Source organism: Furipterus horrens, unplaced genomic scaffold (genome assembly GCF_987537825.1).
Source record: "Furipterus horrens unplaced genomic scaffold, mFurHor1.1.pri manual_scaffold_9, whole genome shotgun sequence".
In the NCBI taxonomy this organism is placed as follows: domain Eukaryota; kingdom Metazoa; phylum Chordata; class Mammalia; order Chiroptera; family Furipteridae; genus Furipterus; species Furipterus horrens.
This window is the reverse complement of record NW_028327179.1, coordinates 52,098,771-52,122,143: the sequence shown is the minus strand read 5'-3', so window position 1 is coordinate 52,122,143 and position 23,373 is coordinate 52,098,771. Positions and strand designations below refer to the sequence as shown.

Here is a 23,373-nt window from a genome sequence, read left to right as displayed (position 1 = left end):
CTGTGAGCAGCATGTATAGACTTAGAGCCACAGATACGTTAAGTTGAGCACTGCCAGGAAGGCAGCTGTCCAGGCATCATTTACCTTCTTATATGGCATTTTAATTACATTTTCTCTTTATTATCTTAATCTGTTAGGATTTTAAGTATATTTTGAATCTTAAATTATGAAAAATATGATTTCCTAATGGTATGCAACTTCAGGTGGTCTTGTTTTTATCTTTTCAGAGTCAAGCCAAACATATTCTCCTACATGGGAACCAAAGATAAAAGGGCCATCACTGTTCAAGAGATCGCTGTTCTCAAGTAAGTAGAGAGTACATATTGGGGTTCATACTGCAAAAATCTTAGCACCACCATTCAGAGTTCTCAACTTTACTTTGTGGAGTGCATCTCTTTAGTCTTTAGATGGTGTCTCTACCTATTTAAAAATTATATTTCTGATTTTTTTTTCTTCTTCCTTATTTGTATTTCCTAATTTTTTTACAGTAAATAGGTTTATTATTTTTGTAATTTTTAACGGTTTTTTTTATGGTAGAGCCAAGAGAACAGTGTGTTTGTTGATTCATTATTAAGTACAAATTATTTAAAATTTAATTACAAAACAGTGAATGAGTTCTTTTGTTACGTACTGGAAATATACAGATGAAAAGATGGTCTCTGCTTCTGAAGCAGTTATTTAATAGAGCAGACAGTTAAAACTTATCACAGAGTGAAAAAATTAATGCTAGAGGAGAGGTATATTGATGGTGTTGGGGTAAATCTGACAAAGCATGAGACTCATTGTTGCGGTGGGGAGGGGCAGCCAGGGAAGGGTTTCACAGAAAACAGGATGCTAGAGGTTTAATCTAGATCAGGGCTTTTCACTCTCTTTACTATTGGCATGTGGGTTAGATAATTCTGTTGTGGGGGTCATCCTGTACATTATAGGACATTTAGCAGCAGCTCTAGCTGTTCTCTACGCACTAGATGTCAGTAGCATTCCCCCTGCCACCTAGTTGTGACTAACAAAAACATCTCCAGACATCGCCATTTTCCCTTGAAGGGCAAATTGCCCCTGGTTGAGAACCCCTGGTCTGGAAGGATGAGTTTCTTGGGGCTGGATTGGTCTAGGGTTGTTTGTTCCAGACTAAGGAAACAGCATAGCACATTTGGTACCTGGAAAGTACTTCAGTTGTGTGGGAGCACGGCCAGAAATAAGGCTTGAGGGGTAAGTGGGATCCAGATTCTGCAGAGTCCTTGTAGGCATGTTGAGGATGTTGGACTTGACCTTCATCTAAACAGAGGCATTGATGTTTAGAGGCAGGATTATGGGTTGTGGGTAAAGCAATATAGATGAAACTGGAGATCTTGGGGATATTGCTACATTCTGAGGAAGGAGCACTGGGGTCTGAACCCAATCAGTTTAGTAAAAGGGAAAGGATGAATTCAGTTCTGTGGAGTCAAACTCAGATTTTCACCTTAGTGCCTCCCTGAGGTAAGGAATACCCAGAGGAAGGAATAAAGGGGCAGGAGGAAACCTGGGGATGATGCCTCTGTTCATTATCTAGAATGTGGTAATGTTTTCATGGGCCTCCGGCAGCCGTCGGCAGCCGTCCGTCTCGAGAGACGATGGTGTAGCTTCTTAAGAGTCTATCTGCACCGCCGAGAATGGCTGTGCAGTCCGACTCGGGAGTGACATGGTATCTGTCTCCTCCCGTGTTGAATCGACATCTTGCGATGACGCTGGAGTGTCCTCTCCAGTGAAGCTGAAGCTACAGAGCCTGGGCAGGGTGATATGGAGGGTCTGCTGTTGCCCATGCAGCAGACCCCCCCTCTCTTCGCAGCTGAAGGGTCCAAGGGAAAGACGAGTCAATACAGCTTGGCTTCAGGTGCGCCGCAGGAGTTGCCGGTGTTGACTACAACGTCAAACCGCCTTAGGGACTCCGGCTCCGTATTTTCTGTCGGGGTTTACTCCCTTAGCCTTTCCCCTGAAGAGGTATGCCGCAAGGCAGCGAAGGTTTTTTGGAGTCAGAGTTTTCCTTCTCTGATGTGCCCTGACTGGAAGATCGAACCAGCGACACTTAGCTCGCAGGCCGACGCTCAATCCACTGAGCCAAACCAGCCAGGGCTTTCATGGGCCTATTTACATATTAAACCTTGTACATTTTTAATATGTACAGTTTACCTTATGTTAATTATACTATAATGAAAAGTAAAGTCATCTGTACTTGCTCTCCCCACTTAAATACATATATTTATTTGTAATTCCCCTATCTTTCATAATGAATTCAAGGTGGCATCTCCTCCTTATCCCACAACCCCCTTCTTTCCCATCACTTTTCTGATTCACTTGAAATAATGTCAGGATTGATCTGATTGCATCATATTGAATTTTCCAGTCCTTTTCTTCCTTGACCTTGGGACAGTGGTATTATGTAGTAGTAAAGCAGAGTGAGAACTTGTTCTCTCCATGACTTACTAGCAGTGTGTGCAAATATGGATGTGCTTGAAAGAGCAAGAAGAAGGGCCTGAAGATGATGGTACTCCTATGTTTCTGCCTAATCTCTTTTTCCTCCTGTGAATGGAATGTGGAGCCATTTGTTGAGAGTGAAGAGGGCAGGAGTGGAGAAGGGAACTGGAAGAGTGTGAACATTGGGAACAGCCTCTGTGGGGAATGGGTCAGGGCTGGCCAGCAACTGAAGAATGGGGGAGCGACAGTGGCTTGAGGCTCAGGCTTCCCGTACTCTGCGGATATGAGACAAGAAGGTTGTTGCCTTGTCTTTGGTGTATAAAATAGTTTTATAGTCAACTCTTCCTTTCTGTATGGTTTTGTGAATTTTTCACTCAAATTAAAATTTAAGCCCTGGCTGGTGTGGACTGAGTGCTGGTCTGCAAATCAAAAGGTCACTGGTTCAGTTCCCAGTTGGGGCACATTCCTGGGTTGTGGGCCAGGTCCCAGTTGGGGGCATGTGAGAGGCAACTGATAAATGTTTCTCTCCCTCTCTTTCTGCCTACCTTCCCCTCTCTAAAAATAAAAAAGTAAAACTGACTGGGTTCAGACCACCCCAGCTCTCCCTCCTCAGAATATGGCAATATCCCCAAGATCTCCGGTTTCATCTATATTGCTTAAAAAAATTTTTTTAAGTCAGTTAATTTTGTTTTCAACACTGAAGAAACCAGGTAATAAATGGAAGTTCTGCCATAACTATACTTCCTCAGAGATTACTGCGGTCATAGCTTGGTATATTTTTTGTGGGGACTCTTTTCTTCATTGTAAACCAAAATATTTATATTAAGTGCATTCCTTTTTTGTGAGCAGTAAACGATGCATCTCTTTCCCTGTTAATAAAAACATTATTCTCATATATCACAAAAGATATTTAAATATATGGATATATTCTAATTTATGAACTGTTACTCTATTTTTGAATGTTTACATTGTTTCCTGACAGACACACATATTGGTAGCTGAATCTTCACACACATCTGTGATAACTTCATTAAGATAATCTAGCAGTGGAACTACTGATTTAAAGCGAGTGTGAAATTCTAGGTTTTAGGTTTTTGATAGCAAACCCTCATTGTCCTGTAGAAAGGGGGTACCTGTCATCTTTATTCTGCTTCTCCAGAATTCTCCCAAGCATGTGTTATGACTTTTTTTAAAAAAGTCATTTGCTAATTTGAAGGTTAAAAAAAGGTACCTAATTGTCTTGGCCGGTATGGCTCAGTGGTTGGAGCATCGTCCTGTTACCGAAAGGTTGCAGGTTCACCCTGGTCTGGGCTTGGGTGTGTACAATCCCCACTATGGGTGTACTGTATATGAGGCAACCAATCGATGCATCTCACATTGATGTTTCTCTCCTGTGGTAAACTCCTTCACCCCATCCAAAACTCAAGAAATGGACTTGGAGACAAAGAACACAGCGAAAGTGAGGCTTTAATGGTGGTCTTGCACGATCAGGTTTCTGTCTGATATGCAGGCACAGCCAGTGGGGGCATGGCAGAGGTTTTTATTCCCTAACACAGGCCCTTTACCCCAGTTCCTCACTGGTTGAGTACTATGAGAGGTACAATCTTTCTGACCATGTCTGAAAAATGATTGGTTATTCCCTCCGCCCTTTGTTCTTGAAGGCATTCGAGGCAAGTCGCGGAAGTCCCCAGCCCCTGCCATGTCCTCATGGATCCTGTTCCTCTTTGTTCTCTGGTTTCCTTAGAGACCCTCTAACCAACAACCCAGGAATGTGCCCCAACTAGGAATTGAACCAGTGAGCTTTTGATTCGCAGACCAGCCCTCAATCCACACCAGCCAGGGCTTAAATTTTAATTTGAATGAAAAATTCACAGAACCAGACAGAAAGGAAGAGTTGACTATGAAGCTATTTTATACACTGACACCCTGCAGTTGGGCGCATCCGCTACGCTGTTTTCCGTTAACTAGACTACCCTGAAAATAGACCATTAATGTCTATGCCTTACATTTTCCCTTCCTCTTTCTCTCTAAAAAAGCAAATGAAAATGTCCTCGAGTGAGAATAAAAAAAATTTTTTTAATGCACCTCATTAATTTATATTGCATTATATGATGTGAAATTTTTGAATATTTGAAGTGTGAAGCTCTTTATTTCTCTTCTTGGTCAGCCACCAGGTGTCATACTTGGTCTTGATGCTGATCTGAGACCTTTGTTGCCTTTATCATCTTCCTGTTGACTTAGTAAGAAACGACATTAGACACCTAAATGTTGGCCTTTAGAAAGCACAGAGCACTTATCTCACGAATGCAGGCTACACCCTTAATTTGCTTAATGGATATGTGGGGCTGGGCAGATTGGCCTTTCCCGTGAGAACTGTTGAACAGGATAAACCCACTCTGCCATGCACGGAGTTTCATTATTGCTGAATCAATCGGTCCTGGGGATAAGCTGCATTTCTTTTCAGCTTCATGCAGCTCTCCAAAGTCAGCTAATGATTTTAACAGGATCTCAAGCAGGAACAGCCTCCGTCAGAATGATTTGTTTCTTTTCATGCCTCTCCTTGCCAGTCTCCTTTCTGAGCCTGAGCCAGAGTTTTCCTGGCTTTGTGAATAAAGGCTTTTTGTGTAATATGCTGCTTAAGTTGGCTCCTGGTGTTTTATAGTGAGATTTTGGTATTCCTAAGTTATTTACAGAATCTGCTATGAATTCACAGCCAAAAAACTTGATCCAGAGTCATCAAAATTCAAACTGTGAACAGTTTCGGGAAGATATTATCAACTCCGTTTCATCTGTTCTAGGAAGCACCCACACCATCAAGAACCGAGTATGCTCTTGCTTTCTGCTCTGCCAGTGGGTTAAGAAATACATGTGGGTCATATATTCAAGAATAGACAATAGAATATGATTCAGCCCAAAATAAAAGGAATGAAGTACTGATACATACTACAACATGGATGAATCTTAAAAACATTATGCTAAGTAAAAGAAGGCAGACACAAAGGCCACATATTATATGAATTATATGCATATGCAATGTCCAAAATAGGGAAATCTGTAGAGATGGAAAGTAGATTAGTAATTGCCAGGGGCTTCTGGGAGAGAGAATGGGGTTACTAAGTGTAGGGTTTCTTTTGGGGATGATGGAAATGTTCTGGAAGTATAATAGATAGTGGTGACAGTGACTGGTTTAGCTCAGTGGATTGAGCGTCGGCCTGCGAGCTAAGTGTCGCTGGTTCGATCTTCCAGTCAGGGTACATCAGAGAAGGAAAACTCTGACTCCAAAAAACCTCCGCTGCCTTGCGGCATACCTCTTCAGGGGAAAGGCTAAGGGAGTAAACCCCGACAGAAAATCCGGAGCCGGAGTCCCTAAAGCGGTTTGACGTTGTAGTCAACACCGGCAACTCCTGCGGCGCACCTGAAGCCAAGCTGTATTGACTCGTCTTTCCCTTGGACCCTTCAGCTGCGAAGAGAGGGGGGGTCTGCTGCATGGGCAACAGCAGACCCTCCATATTACCCTGCCCAGGCTCTGTAGCTTCAGCGTCATCGCAAGATGTCGATTCAACACGGGAGGAGACAGATACTACCATGTCACTCCCGAGTCGGACTGCACAGCCATTCTCGGCGGTGCAGATAGACTCTTAAGAAGCTACACCATCGTCTCTCGAGACGGACGGCTGCCGACGACGACGACGGTGACAGTGAATATCTGTCTAACTGTGATATACTGGAAACCATGGAATTGTACGCTATAATGGTTAAAATGATAAATTTGATATTAATTTTATCTTATCTTTAAAAAAAAAAAAAAAGAACAGTACTGTCAGATGCTTCCATGGCTGTCAGGGGACAGTCTCCAGAATCTGTCTCCAGAACTGAGTTGCCCCATTGCTGCCTGTATCACTCCTTTTTGCCTCCTGACTCTTAAATGCTCTGTTCATTTCTACAGCAGCAGTTACTCACCAGAGAGGGGTTATGTCCTCCAAGGGGTTCCTCACTGTTCATCCTGATCCTCTGTTTTCTGGATTCTTTGGGATACAATTCCTGGATTAGTTTATGACCTATGGTTCTACCACTATGCCCTGTATCTGAAGTCAAGGACCAGGTGCCTCTGAGCAGCTGGCCCAAGGCTGTATCAGACCTGCTTTGCTCCTCTTTGGTCCTCAGATTTGTCAGGGAATTGAGGGCAGAGCGAGAGGGCAATGGAGTATGAGTTTTATCCATTTCCCCATTTCTTTGGCCAGTTTCCTTCATTTTATATTAATTAATGGGGCAATGGCAGGTTTTTTCCTCAAGAAACTTGGTTAGGCTGCTTCTGCACACGTTGAACCAGATGCACATAATGAACCAGGAAACAAATAGGCCAGTTGAAAATACATCAAGGAATTGAGTGTCTTCAGGAAGCATGGGGAAATTTTCAGCAAAGAAACGAGAATTCTGTGAGATGAAATGGCAAGCTGGTTTTTCATAGGTAAATTTTAAACAATTTATTTAACTCAGTAACAGCATATTTTTAACTAGGGAATAGGATAAAATTTCCCATTCATCTTTCAAGGGACTTCAGAAGCTAAAGAACAGGAGCTCTTTCCATGACTAACGACTTTGGTTCCTTAGACCAAGCACTTTGGAGCAGAACTCAGCCTTTCATGGAGGCCCAGTGCCCAGGATCCACATCCAGACCCTCCCCACTTCTGTATTTCCAGGAAAAGCTGGACCATGGCTCCTCATAGGCTGAGCCAGCAGGAATGAGCTCAAGGCCCAATGCCCAGAAGCACTGGCAAAGTCTAGAATAGTAAAGAGAGAAGTGTGTTCTTCAACAAAGTGAAGCACAAACACCCATTTGTCTGGTAGGTCTCAGAGGAGTTGTCTTTTCAGAGGAGATCTGAATTTAGAAAAACTTAAAAAGTACTTTATTATACACGATAATGTACTATGTAGCATAACTTGTAATTTAAAAAATTTAAACAACCTAAATGACCCAAATTGGAGAATCTTAAATAAAGAATGTTTAGATAAATAAGTAAATTCTAATTGACAAATTATTTTTTACCATATTAGATTATTTCCAATTTAAAAAACAACCTCTTCACTGAGATAGAGTGAGATCAATACTGTCATGACAAAATATAAAAATATTTTAACATGATAAGATACAAAAATCTCAAATGAAAAGTCAGTGTCTTATTTAATGGTGAAATACTAGAAGCATTTCATTTAGAGCCAGGAACACAATAAATGAAAATGACCACACTTACTACGACTGTTTATCATTTTTCTGGACATACTGTAATGTACATTAGAAGGGATGTAGCCAAATTGTGATATGATCATTTCTACTCAAGGGGTTGACAAATGAGAGTTACATAACATAAGAAAGATTAATGTTCAGAAATCAATATGCAGACAGTAACTGGTTAGGAATTAAAATGGAAAAAAGTGTGTTATACAGAAAAGTAAAAAATATATATACCTAGTAAAAAGGGTAAAGAATACCTAGTAACAGAGATTTTTAAAAGTATGCTATCTCTATGAAGAAAACTTTGAAATGCTATTGAGAAATGTAAAGGAATTGAATAAATGAATGATGTAACTTGGATACGTATGTCTTTTTTTATTGAATAAATGTGTAAATTTATGGTGATACTAATGAAAATACCAGTAGAATTTTTTTTTTTTTTTTTTTTTTAACCAAGTTGATCGTGAAGTTAATGTGGTAAAGTTAAGGTGTGAAACCAGCCATAAACATTCTGGAAAAAGTGACTAACAAGAAGGATTAGCCTTGGTGTATATTAAAACATATTATTGAAATATAGCAGTTAAAGCAATTTGATACTTGCAAAGAAATAGGTAGAATAAGTAGTTCAGATACATCCACAGATTTAGTATGTGTTCAAGGTAGCATTTAAAATCAGATTTGCTTGGTTTGACTCAATGAATGTGGTTGAGATAACTGAGTAGCCATCTGAAAAGAAAATTAAATTTCTCCTTACCTCAGTTCCCTATTCTAAGTTTTTTAAAGCTTTTATTTATTTATTTTTAGAGAGGGGAAGGCAGGGAGAAAGGGAGAGAGACATCGACGTGTGAGAGAAACTTCGATCAGTTGCCTCTCGCACGTGCTGCAACTGGGACCGGCCTGCCACAAGGCATGTGTTCTGACTGAGATCAAACCAGGGACCCTTTGCTTTGCGGGACGACACCCAACCAACTGAACCACGCCAGCCAGGGCCAGTTCCCAATTCTAAATAAGTTCCAGGTAGATCAAAATCTCAGCTGTGTTGAGACCTGTGCAAGTCCCAGCCTGGTTGTGGTTTGGGGTTGCTATCTGCCTCGTCTGGGAAGACAAAGTTGTGTTCGCTGAGAAAAGCTCCTATATAGTTGGCTTTGGCATCTTACAGGAATCAGAGGGCAAAAAATTGGTCGAGTATTAATATTCTACAGAATTAGGTTTTTCTGCCAGTCACCTTACGTCTACGTACTTCACTTTCTGTGGTAGGCAGCATACGGACCTAAAGACGTTCACATTTTAATCCCCATCACCTGTGAATGTGTTAGCTTACTAAAGTAAACCTGGGAAAATGTTAACAATAGGTAAATCTAGGTGAAAGGCAGATTTCACTTTTGAGTTTTTTTAACATGAAGTTGGGAGAAATTTTCTAAAGTGTAAAATATAAAGTGAATTTACAAAAGGGGGAGATAATATTTACAACTAGATGGTAAAGGGTAGATTTTCTTAGTATGTAAAAATAGTGAGAAAAAATATTAATCAAATATAGCAGGCTAACAGGCTGAACAAGCAGTTAAACATATGAAGAAATGTTTAACCTCACTCACAATAAGGAGCATACAAATAAGAACAAAATGTTATATTTAACTTATCAAACTGGCAGAGCTCAAAAATATTGGTTAATCTTCTATGTGAGGAGACACAGGGATGAGGCAGTAGGTACTTACATATTAATGGTGTGAGCGTAAATTGGTATAACCTTTTGGAAGGCAATAGGGTTGAATTTTTAAATCCATACTTTCTACATCTAGGGATTTACCCAAATATACACTGATATAGTTGCACAAAGAAATATGTATAAGGATACTTGCTGTGAATTGTTTGTGAAATAAAATGTTGCTAGCGATTTAAATGTCCCTCAAAGGGTATTGGTCAGATAAAGGGTCAATTATCCCTCCTGTGCAGCTGCACAAAGAATGGGGCAGTCTCATAAGTACTGTATAGACAAGGCAGATCTTGAATATGCATTTTTAAGTGAAAAAAGCAAGATGCTAAAGAACTTAATACTGTAAAAAAATTGTCTTTTAAAGGGAGGTTCTGGTTGTGTTCACTTTGTGAAAATTCATCAAGCAGAACACTTACAATTTGTATACTTTTCTATATGTATGACATATGTCAAAAGCTTACCAGAAACTTCTAAAAAGGGTACAGTCAGTACACATATGCTTATATAAAGTGTTTCTGGAAGGATATACAAAAATTGTTAATGTTGGCTGCTAGTGGGGAGAGGTGTTAGGTGATAGAGATAGGACAAAGGCTTTTAAAAAAAAAGATTTTATTTATTTTGAGAGAGGGGAAGGGAGGGAGACAGAGAGGGACAGAAACATTGTTGTGTGAGAGATTGGTTGCCTTTCACACGCCCTCAACTGGAAACCTGGCCTACTACCCAGGCATGTACCCTGACTGGGAATTGAACCGGCAACCAGGCCAGTGCTCAAACTACTAAGGCACATCAGCCAGGGCAGACAAAGGCTTTTTAGTACTGTATTTCTACATATGATGAGGTGTGTCTGGAAAAAGTCCAGCTATTGTTAATATAACAAGAACAGTTTGCATGACATTCATGTAATCTGGCAGCCAAAGAGAGTGGACTGGAATGCACATGCATGAACAATGGTGACTTCACTGTACTAGTCAGTGGGGGTGGTAGACACTGCTGAGTGAGCATATATACTGTGTGGCCATTACATTCAAAATGACTGAGTGAGTAGAGCCAACGGATGTGCACCAGATTTTGTGTTAAGCTTGAACATTCCTCCCCGGAAACTATTCAGATGATTCAGAAGGCTTTCGGGGACAATGCAATGAGTGCAGCACAATTAGAAGTGTGGCACAAATGCTTCAAAGATGGTCAAGAATCTGTTGAAAGTGGTCCACGTTCTGGAAGGCCTGCAACAAACAGAACACCTGAGAATGTTGAACGTGTACCAGCTACAATCAACAAACTGATAACTGACAGTGCAAGACCTAGAAGTGATCTGGGGATTCCAAAAACTACCATATCCGAGATTTTGATGCAGGATATTGGCCTGAAGTATGTTGTGACAAAATATGTTCCACAACTGCTACCAGAGCAGAAGGAACATCGTACTGCATTTGCTAATTACTGTACTTGATTCAAACTGCTACCAATGAATTAGATTTCCTCAGGCTGGTCATAACTTTGAAGGGGACTGAGGTGTCATTGTCCTATGTACAGTGTTTCTTGTCTTGTATATCTTCTTCAATAAATTTCTATTTTTCATGTTATGTGGCAGGATACTTTCTTGACAGACCTCATATATCACTACCAGAAAGGTAAATGAATTTTTCATGAAAACTTGACAATACCATTCGTTTATATAGTTCAATTTTTAAACAGATTTTTATTTATTTTTAGAGAGAGGGAAAAAGAGGGAGAGAAACATCGATCGGTTGCTTTTCACACACACCCTGACTGACTGGGAACCGAACCCATAACCCAGCCATGCACCTGACATGGAATAAAACCCGTGACCTTTTGCTTTGCGGGATGATTCCTAACCAACTGAGCTACACCAGCCAGGGCTTTTTTCTTTTTCTTTCTTGCCTTTTTGAGAATTTTTGTAAGTTTATTTGAGCCAAACTGAGGACATATGCCAGGGAGCAATATCTCAAATGCCCCAGAGAATAAGTTTTGTCCTTTTTTTTAATTGATCAACTTCCTTATTTTTAATTTTTAATTTTTTAAAACTTTTTTAATTTTTCAATTACACATCACATGCAATATTATATTAGTTTTACGTGTACACCCCAGTGATTAGACATCATGTAACTTACTAAGTGATCATCCTGATACATCTCGCACCCTTCTTACGCCATACATAGTTATTAGGATATTATTGACTGTATTCCTTGTGTTGTACTTTACATCCCCATGACTGTTCTGTAACAACCAATTTGTTCTTCTTAATCCCTTCACCTTTTTCACCCATGCCCCCAAGCTCCCTCCCATCTGGCAACTGTCAAAATGTCCTCTGTATCTATGGGTCTATGTCTGCTCTCTTAGTTTGCTTTTTTAGATTCAATTGTTGATGGATGTGTATTTATTACCATTCTATTGTTTGTAGTTTTTATCTTTTTTTTTTTTTCCAGTTTGTATGTTTTATTCCCACAAGACAGCAGAGGGTATGGTTGCTGAGCTACGAGCCAGGCTGGCCAAAGGCCTTCCTCTGGCAGAGGTGCATGCCAGGTTCTCAGGTCTGCCCTACCAGTGGGCTGGTTTTTAGACTGACTGTCGTGGGTGCCAGGTGGAAGGCTCCAAGGGGCATGGGTGGTGGGCTTGGATGGGGGGTAAACACTGTGGAACTTCAGGTAGCTGGGCAGGTCCTTCTCTATGATCAGGGGCTCTTCCATGGGACCATACTGCTTCACCATGCAACCATTCTTGTCAGTGAGGAACTTGGTGAAGCACCATTTGATGGCATTCCCCAGGATGCCACTTCCTTTGGGCTGGACTTTCATTTGCTTCCACAGTGGATGGGCTCATCCCCATTCACACAGATCTTGCTATATGTATATTGACATACCAAATTGACGTTATAGCCAGAACAAACTCTTTAATCTCTGCATTAGTCTGTGGCTCCTGCCTCCCGAACTATTTGCAAAGGAAAGCCAGGATCCATAAACTGCACTCAGCATATTGGGCGTGCAAGTTGACAAGCCGAATATAGTTTACATCCGTTTTGCTTCATTGGAAGGCCATGTTAGTGATGATGCACACAAAGCCCCTGTACTTGTGCAGGTTAACTATGTGCCATCAGTGTCTTTGGCTGAGAACTCATGCATGGACTGAGCATAGTGCTAGTCATTGCAGGACACACAACACTGCCAGAGCCCCACACAGAAGGGTCCCCTTTTTTTTCCTTTGTTTTAAAGACGATTCAGCATTTTGTGTAATACTGGTTTGGTGATGATGAACTCCTTTAGCGTTTACTTGTATGGAAATCTCTTTACCTGTCCTTCAATTCTAAATGATAGCTCTGCTGGGTAGAGTAATCTTGGTTATAGGTCCTTTCTTTTCATCACCTTGAATATTTCTTCCCAATCCCTTTTGGCCTGCAAAGTTTCTGTTGAGTAATCAGCTGAAAGTCTTATGGAAGCTCCCTTATAGGTAACTAACTGCTTTTGTTGCTGCTTTTATGTTTCTCTTTGTCTTTAATCTTTGGCATTTTCATTACTCTGTGTCTTGATGTGAGCCTCTTTGGATCCATCTTCTTTAGGACTCTCTGTGCTTCTTGGACTTGTATGTCTATATCCTTCACCAAGTTCAGGAAGTTATCTGTCACTATTTTTTCAAATAGGTTTTCAGTTTATTGCTCTCTCTCTCTTATCTTTTTGGCATCCCCACAATGTGAATGCTGGTATGCTTGAAGCTGTCCCAGAAGGCTTCTTACACTATCCTTTCTTTTTTTCTTTTCTGGTCGGTGTTTTTTGCTTCCTCATATTCCAAATTGCTGATTTGATTCTCAGATTTATCTACTGTACTGTTGGTTCCCTGTAAATTATTCTTTATTTCAGTTAGTATATCCTTCATTTCGGACTGGTCCTTTTTTATGCTGTTGAGATTCTCCCTAAGTTCATTCATATAACCAGTGTTGAACTCTGCATCTAGTGGATTGCTTGTCTCCATTTTGTTTACTTCTTTGTCTGGAGTTTTGTTCTGTTCTTTCATTTGGGACATATTTCTTTGTCTTCTCCTCTTGGCAGCCTCCCTGTCTTTGTTGCTGTGTAGTAGGTACGGCTGCTATGTCTACCAGGCTTGGCAGAGTGGGCTAATGTAGTAGATGTCCTGTAGGGTCCAGGGGCACAGCCCCCTCTATCATCCAAGCTGCCTACTCAAGGTATGTCCACTGTGTGGGTTGTGTACACCTTCCCGCTATAGTTCAGCCTTGATTGCTATTGGCACATCAGTGGGAAGGCCCCCAGGCCAATCGGTTGCAACAACTTGCTGTGACCACTGACCTTTGACCAGCTGTGAAGGATCAGCTCTGCAGGGTCTCCACAGAACAGAACTTACTTCAGTGGGACTCTTGGTATTTGTTGAGTTCACCCCTTGAGTGTGTCGTTTGTGGGGGTTGTTGGGTGGTGATGCTTTGACGTGGTCTTAAGCTGTCCACTAGTTTGCTGGATCTGGTGCCTCCCAGGAGGTGCAGGTCAAGATCAGTTGCACCTGTGTTCTGCCTTGGGCCACCGGGCATGAGCTACAAAGCCATTGCTGGCGGCTGCTACTTGTGCTGGGCTGGAGGTGCCCAGGCAAGGATAGCTGCTGCTAGTGCTGGGCCTGGGGCCACTTAGTGAGAGGTATGGAGCCCTCTGAGGCCCGATTTTAGGAAGATCTGAAGCATGAACTAAGACAGGCCATTTATATTGAAAAGCCAGTGTAAACAGCATGGATGGGCCCAAAAGTTGGGTGGTACAGGGACTCAGGGAATCACCAGCGCAGTGCAAACAGTGTGAGGCAGGTTGATGGAGACTCAGATATGGTGCCTAAGTACCAGCTCTGTGGAGGGAGGGTTCATCAAAGGAACAGTGGTCTCTCCCCCTGCAGCTTCTACCCTGACGCCAGACAATTCAGTTTCTCCCTCTATGTTTCTGGTGCCTTTCAAGCTGCTGCCGCAGTGCTAGAGCACAGAGTCTGAGTAAGTCCATGCACAGACCCTTTAAGAGGAGATGCCTGGGACTCCAAGAGCCCTATGTCTACTTCAACCTCAATGCCCACTGGCTTTTACAATCAGAAGTTATGGGAACTTCTCTTCCTGTCACTGGAACCCTGGCCCGGGGGCCCTGGTGGGGGGCTAGGACCCCTCCTGATTTTTATCTGCCACATATGGGTGTGGGATCAGTCTGCTCCTCATACCAACCTCGATGTGGCTGCTGCTTTAATTTACTAGTTGTAGGATTTCCATTCAGCCAGGTTTCAGGCTGTTCTAAATGATGTTCTGTAGTTTAGTTGTGATTTTGATGTGGTTGTGGGAGGAGGCAAGTACCGCATTTACCTATGCTGCCATCTTGAGCAGAAGTTTATAATACCATTTAAATGATAGCAAGGTACAGATTTCTGGTAGAATTCTGAATTTATATACATATACATATATATGTGTATATATACATGTATAGATATGCATGTGTGTTTAAGAAAAAAGAATGGTAGGAAATTCAAAATTAGATGTTAACAGATTTTTCAGGTGATGAAACTATGAATTGTGTTCTGTGTAGTTTTGTGTTTTATATCAACTTTTCTGTAATGAGATTATAATATTTTTCTGATACGTAAAAATATATGACTAATGCCTTGGCTGGTGTGCCTCAATGGATTGAGCACCAGCCTATGAAGCATAAGGTTCAGTTCCCAGTCAGGGCACATGCCTGTGTTGCGGGCCAGTTGGGATATAGTCAAGAGGTGGCCAGTTGATGTTTCTCTCACACATTGACGTTTCTCTCCCTCTCTGTCCCTCCCTTCCCCTCTCTAAAAATAAATAAATTTTAAAGACACATGACTAAATCTTTTTTAAATACTTAATAACTGTCTTTTTTTTTTAATTCATTTATTTGTTTTTGTTTTTGTTTGTTTTTCTTTTATTTTTTTTTTTATTTTGGTTTTTCAATTACAGTTGTCCCCTTTTCCCCTAATTTCTCTCCCCCACCCAACCCACCCCCTCTCCCGCAATCATATCCCTCCCCGTTGTCCATGTCCATGAGTCTTTTATACGGGTTCTTTGACTAATCCCTTCCCTTACTTATCCCCCTTCTCTCCCTCTCCCCTCCCCCCTATTGACTGCTATTCTGCTCTTTGTTCTATTTAGTTCCTTTGTTTGTATTGTTCTTTAGTTTCCTGTATTAGGTGATATCATATGGTATTTTTCTTTCTTTGCCTGGCTTATTTCACTAAGCATAATTCTCTCTAGTTCCATCCATGTTGTTGCAAATGGCAGAAGTTCCTTCTTTCCTTCTGCTGCATAGTATTCCATTGTGTAAATGTACCACAGTTTTTTGATCCACTCATCTACAGATGGGCACTTAGGTTGTTTCCAGCACTTAGCTATTGTAAACAGTGCTGCAATGAACATAGGAGTGCATAAGTTCTTTTGAACTGGTGTTTCAAGATTCTTCGGGTATAATCCTAGTAGTGGAGTCGCTGGTTCAAAAGGCAGTTCCATTTTTAATCTTTTGAGGTAATTCCATACTGTTCTCCATAGTGGCTGCACCAGTCTGCATTCCCACCAACAGTGCAGTAGGGTTCCCGTTTCTCCACATCCTCGCCAGCACTTGTTGCTTGTTGATTTGTTGATGATGGCCATTCTGACTGGTGTAAAATGGTATCTCATTGTGGTTTTTATTTGCATCTCCCTGATGGCTAATGATGTTGAGCATTTTTTCATGTGTCTATGGACCTTCTGTATGTCCTCTTCGGAGAAGTGTTTGTTCAGGTCCCTTGCCCATTTTTTAATTGGGTTGTTTGTTTTCTTGATGTTTAGTCGTATCAGCTCTTTATATATTTTGGAAATCAGTCCCCTGTCTGTGATGTCATTGGCAAATATGTTTTCCCATATGGTTGGTTTCCTTTTCATCTTGCTGATGTTTTCTTTTGCTGAGCAGAAACTCTTCAGTTTGATGTAATCCCATTTATTTATTTTTTCCTTTATTTCTCTTGCTTTAGGAGATGTATCCGTGAAGAGATTGTTACGTGAGATATCTGATATTTTCTTGCCTATGTTTTCCTCTAGGACTTTTATGGTGTCACGGCTTACATTTAAGTCTTTGATCCATCTTGAGTTTATTCATGTGTGTGGTGTAAGTTGGTGGTCTAGTTTCATTTTTTTGCAGGTCCCTATCCAGTTCTCCCAGCACCATTTCTTAAAAAGGCTCTTCTCACTCCATTTTATGTTCCTTCCTCCTTTATCAAAGATTAGTTGACCATAGAGGCCTGGGTTTATTTCTGGACTCTCTATTCTGTTCCACTGATCTTATATGTCTGTTCTTATGCCAGTACCAGACTGTTTTGATTACAGTGGCTTTGTAGTATTGTTTGATATCTGGTGTTGTGATTCCTCCTGCTGTGTTCTTCTGTCTCAAGATTGCTTTTGCTATTCGGGGTCTTTTTTTTTTCTATATGAATTTATGGAGTATTTGTTCTAGGTCTGTGAAATATGTCATTGGTATTTTAATAGGGATTGCATTGAATCTGTAGATTCCTTTGGGTAGTATGGCCATTTTGATGATGTTGATTCTTCCCATCCAAGAACATGGTATTTGCTTCCATTTATTTGTTTCTTCCTTAATTTCTTTCTTCAATGTTATGTAATTTTCAGAATACAGGTCTTTTATCTCTTTGGTTAAGTTTACTCCTAGGTACTTTATTTTTCTTGTTGCTATAGTAAATGGTATTTTCTTTTTTGTCTCTGTCTCTGCTATTTTATTGTTGGTGTACAGAAATGCCTTAGATTTCTGTATATTTATTTTGTACCCTGCGATTTTGCCAAATTCAATTATTATATCAAGTAGTCTTTTAGTGGAGTTTATAGGATTTTCTAGGTATACTATCATGTCATCTGCATATAATGAAAGTTTTACTTCCTCTTTCCCAATTTGGATGCCTTTTATTTCTTTTTCTTGTCCGATTGCTGTGGCTAGGACTTCCAACACTATGTTGAAAAGGAGTGGAGAGAGTGGACAACCTTGTCTAGTTCCTGAGTTCAGGGGGAATGCTTTCAGTTTTTGTCCATTGAGTATGATGTTGGCCTCAGGCTTCTCATATATAGCCTTAATTATGTTAAGATATGCTCCCTTTGTTCCCATTTTGTTGAGTGTTTTCATCATAAATGGGTGTTGTACTTTATCAAATGCTTTTTCTGCATCTATTGAAATGATCATGTGATTTTTGTCTTTCATTCTGTTTAGGTGATGTATTATATTTATTGATTTGCGAATATTAAACCATCCTTGCATCCCTGGAATGAAGCCCACTTGATCATGATGTATGATCTTTTTGATGTATTGCTGGATCCTGTTTGCCAATATTTTATTGAGGATTTTAGCATCGATGTTCATCAGTAATATTGGCCTGTAGTTTTCTTTCTTTGTTGTGTCTTGACCTGGTTTGGGGATTAGGATAATACTGGCTTCATAGAAAGAGTTTGGGATTTTCCCCTCTTCTTGGATTTTTTGGAACAGTTTGAGGAGGATAGGAGTTAGTTCTTCCCTGAATGTTTTGTAGAATTCGCCTGTGAAGCCATCCGGTCCAGGGCTTTTGTGTGCCGGGAGATTTTGGATTACTGTTTCAATTTCCTTTTTTGTTATTGGTTTGTTGAGACTTTCCACTTCTTCTTGATTCAGTTTTGGAAGGTTGTATGTTTCTAGAAATTTGTCCATTTCTTCTAGATTGTCAAATTTCTTGTCATACAGTTGTCTGAAGTAATTTCTAACTATCATTTGTATTTCTGAGGTATCAGTCGTGATTTCTCCTCTTTCATTTCTGATTTTGTTTATTTGTGTCTTCTCTCTTTTTTTCTTGATTAGACTGGCTAGAGGCTTGTCGATTTTGTTGATTTTTTCGAAGAACCAGCTCCTAGTTTTGTTGATCTTTTGGATTGTTTGTTTAGTCTCTATGTCATTTAGTTCTGCTCTGATCTTGATGATTTCATTCCTTCTTCTTGCCCTAGGCTTTGTTTGTTGTTGTTGTTCTAGTTCTTGTAGCATTGTGGTTAGGTTTTTTATTTGAGATTCTTCTAGCCTTTTCAGATATGCCTGTATTGCTATAAACTTCCCTCTCAGGACTGCTTTTGCTGTGTCCCACAGGTTTGGGGTTGTTGTGTGCTCCTTATCATTAGTTTCTAGAAATTTCTTGATTTCTTCTTTGATGTCATTGTTAACCCATTCATTATTTAATAGCATGTTATTCAATCTCCATGAGTTTGGGTGTCTTTGATTTTTTTCTCTGAGGTTGATTTCTAGTTTCAAGGCATTGTGATCTGAAAGGATGCTTGATATGATTTCAATTTTCTTGAATTTGTTGAGGCTTGTTTTGTGACCTATCATGTGGTCTATCTTTGAAAATGTCCCATGTGCACTTGAAAAGAATGTATATTTTGCTTCTTTGGGGTGAAAAGTTCTATATATGTCAGTTAGATCCATGTGGTTTAGTGTGTTGTTCAATGCCTGTATATCCTTGGTGTTTCTTTGCTTTGATGATCTGTCTATTGTTGATAATGGAGTGTTGAAGTCCCCTACTATGAGTGTGTTGTTGTTGATATCCTCTTTGTGGTCTTCTAGTATTTGCTTTATGTATTTGGGTGCTCCTATGTTGGGTGCATATATGTTTATCAAAGTCATATCTTCTTGATGGATTGTTCCTTTAAGTATTATGAAATGTCCTTCTTTGTCTTTTTTTATTGTCCTTGCTTTGAAATCCATTTTGTCTGATATGAGAACTGCTACCCCGGCTTTTTTTCATGTTCGTTTGCTTGGAATACTTTTTCATATCCCTTTACTTTCAGTCTGTGTAAATCTTTTGTTTTGAGGTGTGTTTCTTGTAGACAGCAAATATGTGGATCCTGGTTTCTTATCCATTCCGTTACCCTATGTCTTTTAATTGGAGCATTTAATCCATTTACATTTAAGGTTATTATTGACATGTATTTATTCATTTCCCTTTGTACCTCTGTTCCTCTCCTCTCTTGTTTTTTCCTTCTTTTTTCTTAGAACACTCCCTTTAGCATCTCTTGCAATGCTGGTTTGGTGGAGATGTATTCTTTCAGTCTTCCTTTGTCTGAGAAACTCCTTATTTCACCTTCTATTTTGAATGAGAGCCTTGCTGGGTAGAGTATTCTTGGTTGTAGGCCTCTGTTTTTCATTGCTTCAAGTATTTTTGACCATTCCCTTCTGGCTTGTAATGTTTCTGTTGAGAAATCAGTTGATAGCCTTATCGGAGCTCCCTTGTATGTTATTTGCTGCTTTTCTCTTGCTGCTTTTAGGATTCTCTCTTTGTCTTGGAATGTTGCCATTTTAACTACGATGTGCCTTGGAGTGGGTTTTTGGGGGTTCCTCTTGATTGGAACTCTCATTGCTTCTTGAACTTGCATAGCTTTTTCTCTCATCAGGTTCGGAAAATTTTCTGTCACTATTTCTCCTATCAGATTTTCAATTCCATGTTCCTTTTCTTCTTCTTCTCATATTCCGATGATCCTTAAATTATTTTTCCTAATGCTATCCTGTAATTCCCTTACATCTTGTTCATATTTTTTCAATCGTTTTTCATCTTGCTGTATTGTGTGGGAGTTTTTCTCTACATTATCTTCTAACTCACTAATCTGATCCTCTGCTTCGTTTAGTCTGCTTTTGACTGATTCTACTGTGTTTTTCAGTTCAGAGATTGTATTCTTAAGTTCTTCCTGGTTCTTGTTAACAATTTCTATGTCTTTTTTTATGCTGGTGTAGTTCTCTGCAAGTTCCCTGTAATTTTCTTGGAGCTGTTGGTAACTTCCTTGAAGGTTGTCATAGTTGATTTTAAGGATGTCGAGTATATTGAGCTTCTTTACCACCATTGTTTTGAATTCCATGTCTGACATTTGGGCTACGTCTATTTCATCTCTCTCTCATTCTGAGGATTCCTCTTTTCTTTTCATTGAGGGATTATTTTTGCGTCTTACCATGTTGGATTCTTTTTGTTTTTATTTATTTATTTGCTTTTTTTTGGGGGGGGGTGTAGTCTGCTTTGACTTCCCTCCTTTGTGGTGTAATATTCTTTATCGAAGGTCTGGGAGTTTCAGTGGTGCAGTCTCTTTGATATCCTGAGCCTGATGTTCTTGAGTTACCCTTTATGTCGTTTGTTTATGCTGTTCGGTTATATTTCAGATGTTCTTTGATAGGATCTTCCTTCTCGCTAGTTGGTTGAGAATCACTCTATCCGCTTTGTCTTGAGTTCTTTTGTGGATATGCTGTTAAAGACATAAACACACAGCCCAGGCAGGAGACCCACACCCTCAAAAAGTATCCCCCACTCTATCCTGCTATTGTTAGCCAACTAGCCCATATTAATATAAATGTAAAGAGACTTGAGCTTTTATACTATAAGAAGAATAGATAAGAGTTGTTTTGGGGGAGGAAAAATATAATTTTTGATAGAGGGGGTGATAGATTAATAATATTTGAGACTGTGCAAGCCAGTTAGTAATATTTACATTGTATGTTAATAAAAATAGAAGAAAAGGATAGAAAAATACATAATGTAGTAAGAAAGTGGGATTGTATTGTATTTGGGTTTATATAGTAATTATATTATTTAGAGTGATAGGGGGGCTAAGCAAGACACACAAACGAATAAACAACGATTAAAGAGAAAGGATGAGAAGGAGAGGTTATATGCAACACGTTAGAGATAAAGTTTGTTATTATTGGAACAGGTGAAGGAAAAACACCCCCCCAAAAAAATCCCTAAGAAAATAGAAGAAAGAAAAGAAGAAAGAGAGAAAGAGAAGAAAATGAAAAATTTACCACAAAACCCCCCCAAAAAAACCCCAAAAGGTAAGAAAGATAGAAAAGAAAGAATAAAGAAGAAAGAAAGAAAGAAAAAAGAGAGAGAAAAAAAATTGAAAAAAAAATATATATATATATACCCCCCCAAAAAACCCCAGGAAAAGAATAAAGAAAGAAGGAAAGAAAAGAAATAATTAAGAAGAAAGAAAGAAGAAGGGAGAAAAAATTTGGGAGAAAAAATTTGGGGGAAAAAAAAAAAAAAAGCGATGTTTTTACTCCGTTTAAGCCTTGGTGTGTTGCCTTCTTTTTCTGGGTCCGCAGCTGGTCTAGTGTGGCAGGTCAGAGGTTCTTGTTTTTTGCAGGACTGGTGTGCGCCCCCGGTTGCCGCTATGGTGCGCGCCCGCGGTTTCCGGCACGGCGCGCTCCCTTGCTGCCCGCTGGAGCCAGTTGAGGTGTCCTTGCGCTCGAGCCCTTGCGCGCTAGCCCCTGCGCGCTCGGGCGGCCCAAGAGTTTGCCCCGCGGTTGGAGCCCACTGCTGCCGGGCCGCGGTGGTTCCTCGTTCGCGCTGAGGTGTCCCTGCCCGCGACTCTGCCCGCGCGGGCGGCCCGAGCGCTTTCCCCGGGATTGGCTCCTGCTGTCGCTGGGCTGCGGCAGTTCCGCGTTCGCGCCGAGGAATCCCTGCGCGCGTCCCTGCACTCGTGGGCGGCCCGAGAGCTTTCACCGGGATTGGCTCCTGCTGTCGCTGGGCTGCGGCACTTCCACGTTCACGCCGAGGAATCCCTGCGCGCGTCCCTGCACTCACGGGCGGCCCGAGAGCTTTCCCCGGGATTGGCGCCCACTGACCCCGGGCTGAGGTGATTTCGCGCTCACGCGCCGCCCTGTGCCCTCAGTCCTGCTGAGCCGAGCTCCGGGAGTTGGTCTCTCGCCTCTTAGGGCAGGGCCGCGGACACTTGTGCTCAGTGGAAGCGAGCGTCCGTGGGTCGCCTCCTCCCGCTGTTCCCGTGCTGCAGCCACCCGCCTTCCCTCACCCGTCTGGGCGGGCACAAACAGAGCCTGCGCTAGTGGTCTCCTTTCCGGCCTGGGGCCCTGCGCCCACGGGAGCTGTCTAGGGGTGTCTGTGCACGGTTCTCTGCCTGTTCAGTGGGCCCTCCCTGTGCCTGTTGGGGCACTGATCTTATGTCCGTTGGGGAGTGTCCGAGGGACGCCTGGACTCACGGCACCGCGCACCTGGGCCAGTGAGTGAGAGCACTTCCCTATGTGCACCCCCGCGACCCAAGGGTAGGGTTGGGGAGTGGATGAGCGCGCCTCTGCGCCTGGGCTCCTCCAGAACGGCCTACCACCCCCAAACTTTCCTCCCCTCTCCACCGTCCACTAGAGAAAAATATAAAGGAGAATTATGTTCTCACTTGCCCAGCAGCACGCTGTCTCCTGTCCTTCAGCGCCAATGCCACTTGGTCGAGTCCAGTCTCTGCCAGGGGGCAGAGATCTGCTCTCCACCTGACTCCTCTCCGGGCAGCCTGTGGTCGCCAAAGATCCTTTGTGTGCTTCCCGCCGCAGCTCGGGCAGCCGCCCCAGTCAGGAATCCCGTTTCGTCCCCTTTTTCTCCGCTATCCTCACTAAACAGGTTGTTCCCAGATGGATTTTCTCTAATCCAGCAGTGCCTTGGCTCAACTCCCACCAATGTCCAGCTGCTCACTGAGATGTTCTGTCTGCAATTAGCCCAAACTGCAGACGGGTCTCCGGAGCCTAAAACCGCAACCTCTCCTCTCTCCTCCGCCATCTTACCTCTCTTAATAACTGTCTTGATAGTTGTATGAGACTACTCTCTGCTATTATTCCCTTTCTCACCCCTTCTCCCTCACAAAAATAAAAGATTCCTCAAATACTGTCCCATTGCTTGTGTATATGAATAGCATGCAGTTTTAAGGATATAAACGTGGCCCAATAGGACCAGGTATTATTATGCTGAAGAAACAACTCAGAAGGAAATTAAAAGTTTGCCTACTCTGTCAGCTGCAGCGCCTTTCTTTCCTGCCATCATAGCTTGGTGTGTACCTTTGTTCCAAGCTACCATTTTTTGCAATAAAGCGATCAAGACTGTTTCAGTCAGGCAATATTGAACAATCTTCTCTCTGCTCTTCTTTATTATT

General features: G+C 41.4%; 1 protein-coding gene and 1 pseudogene across 1 annotated transcript in view; one reads left to right on the top strand and one right to left on the bottom strand.

Annotated features, from left to right (window-relative positions):
- The window catches only part of PUS7 (pseudouridine synthase 7), an 83,021-nt gene that overhangs the window by 32,057 nt on the left and 27,591 nt on the right, over positions 1-23,373 (top strand). Inside the window, exon 7 of the mRNA XM_090287323.1 lies at positions 228-305. Within this exon, the coding sequence (XP_090143449.1) occupies positions 228-305 (78 nt within the window). The remainder of the gene's footprint in view (positions 1-227; positions 306-23,373) is intronic.
- On the bottom strand, positions 8,715-23,261 carry LOC150001743 (phospholipid hydroperoxide glutathione peroxidase pseudogene; annotated as a pseudogene).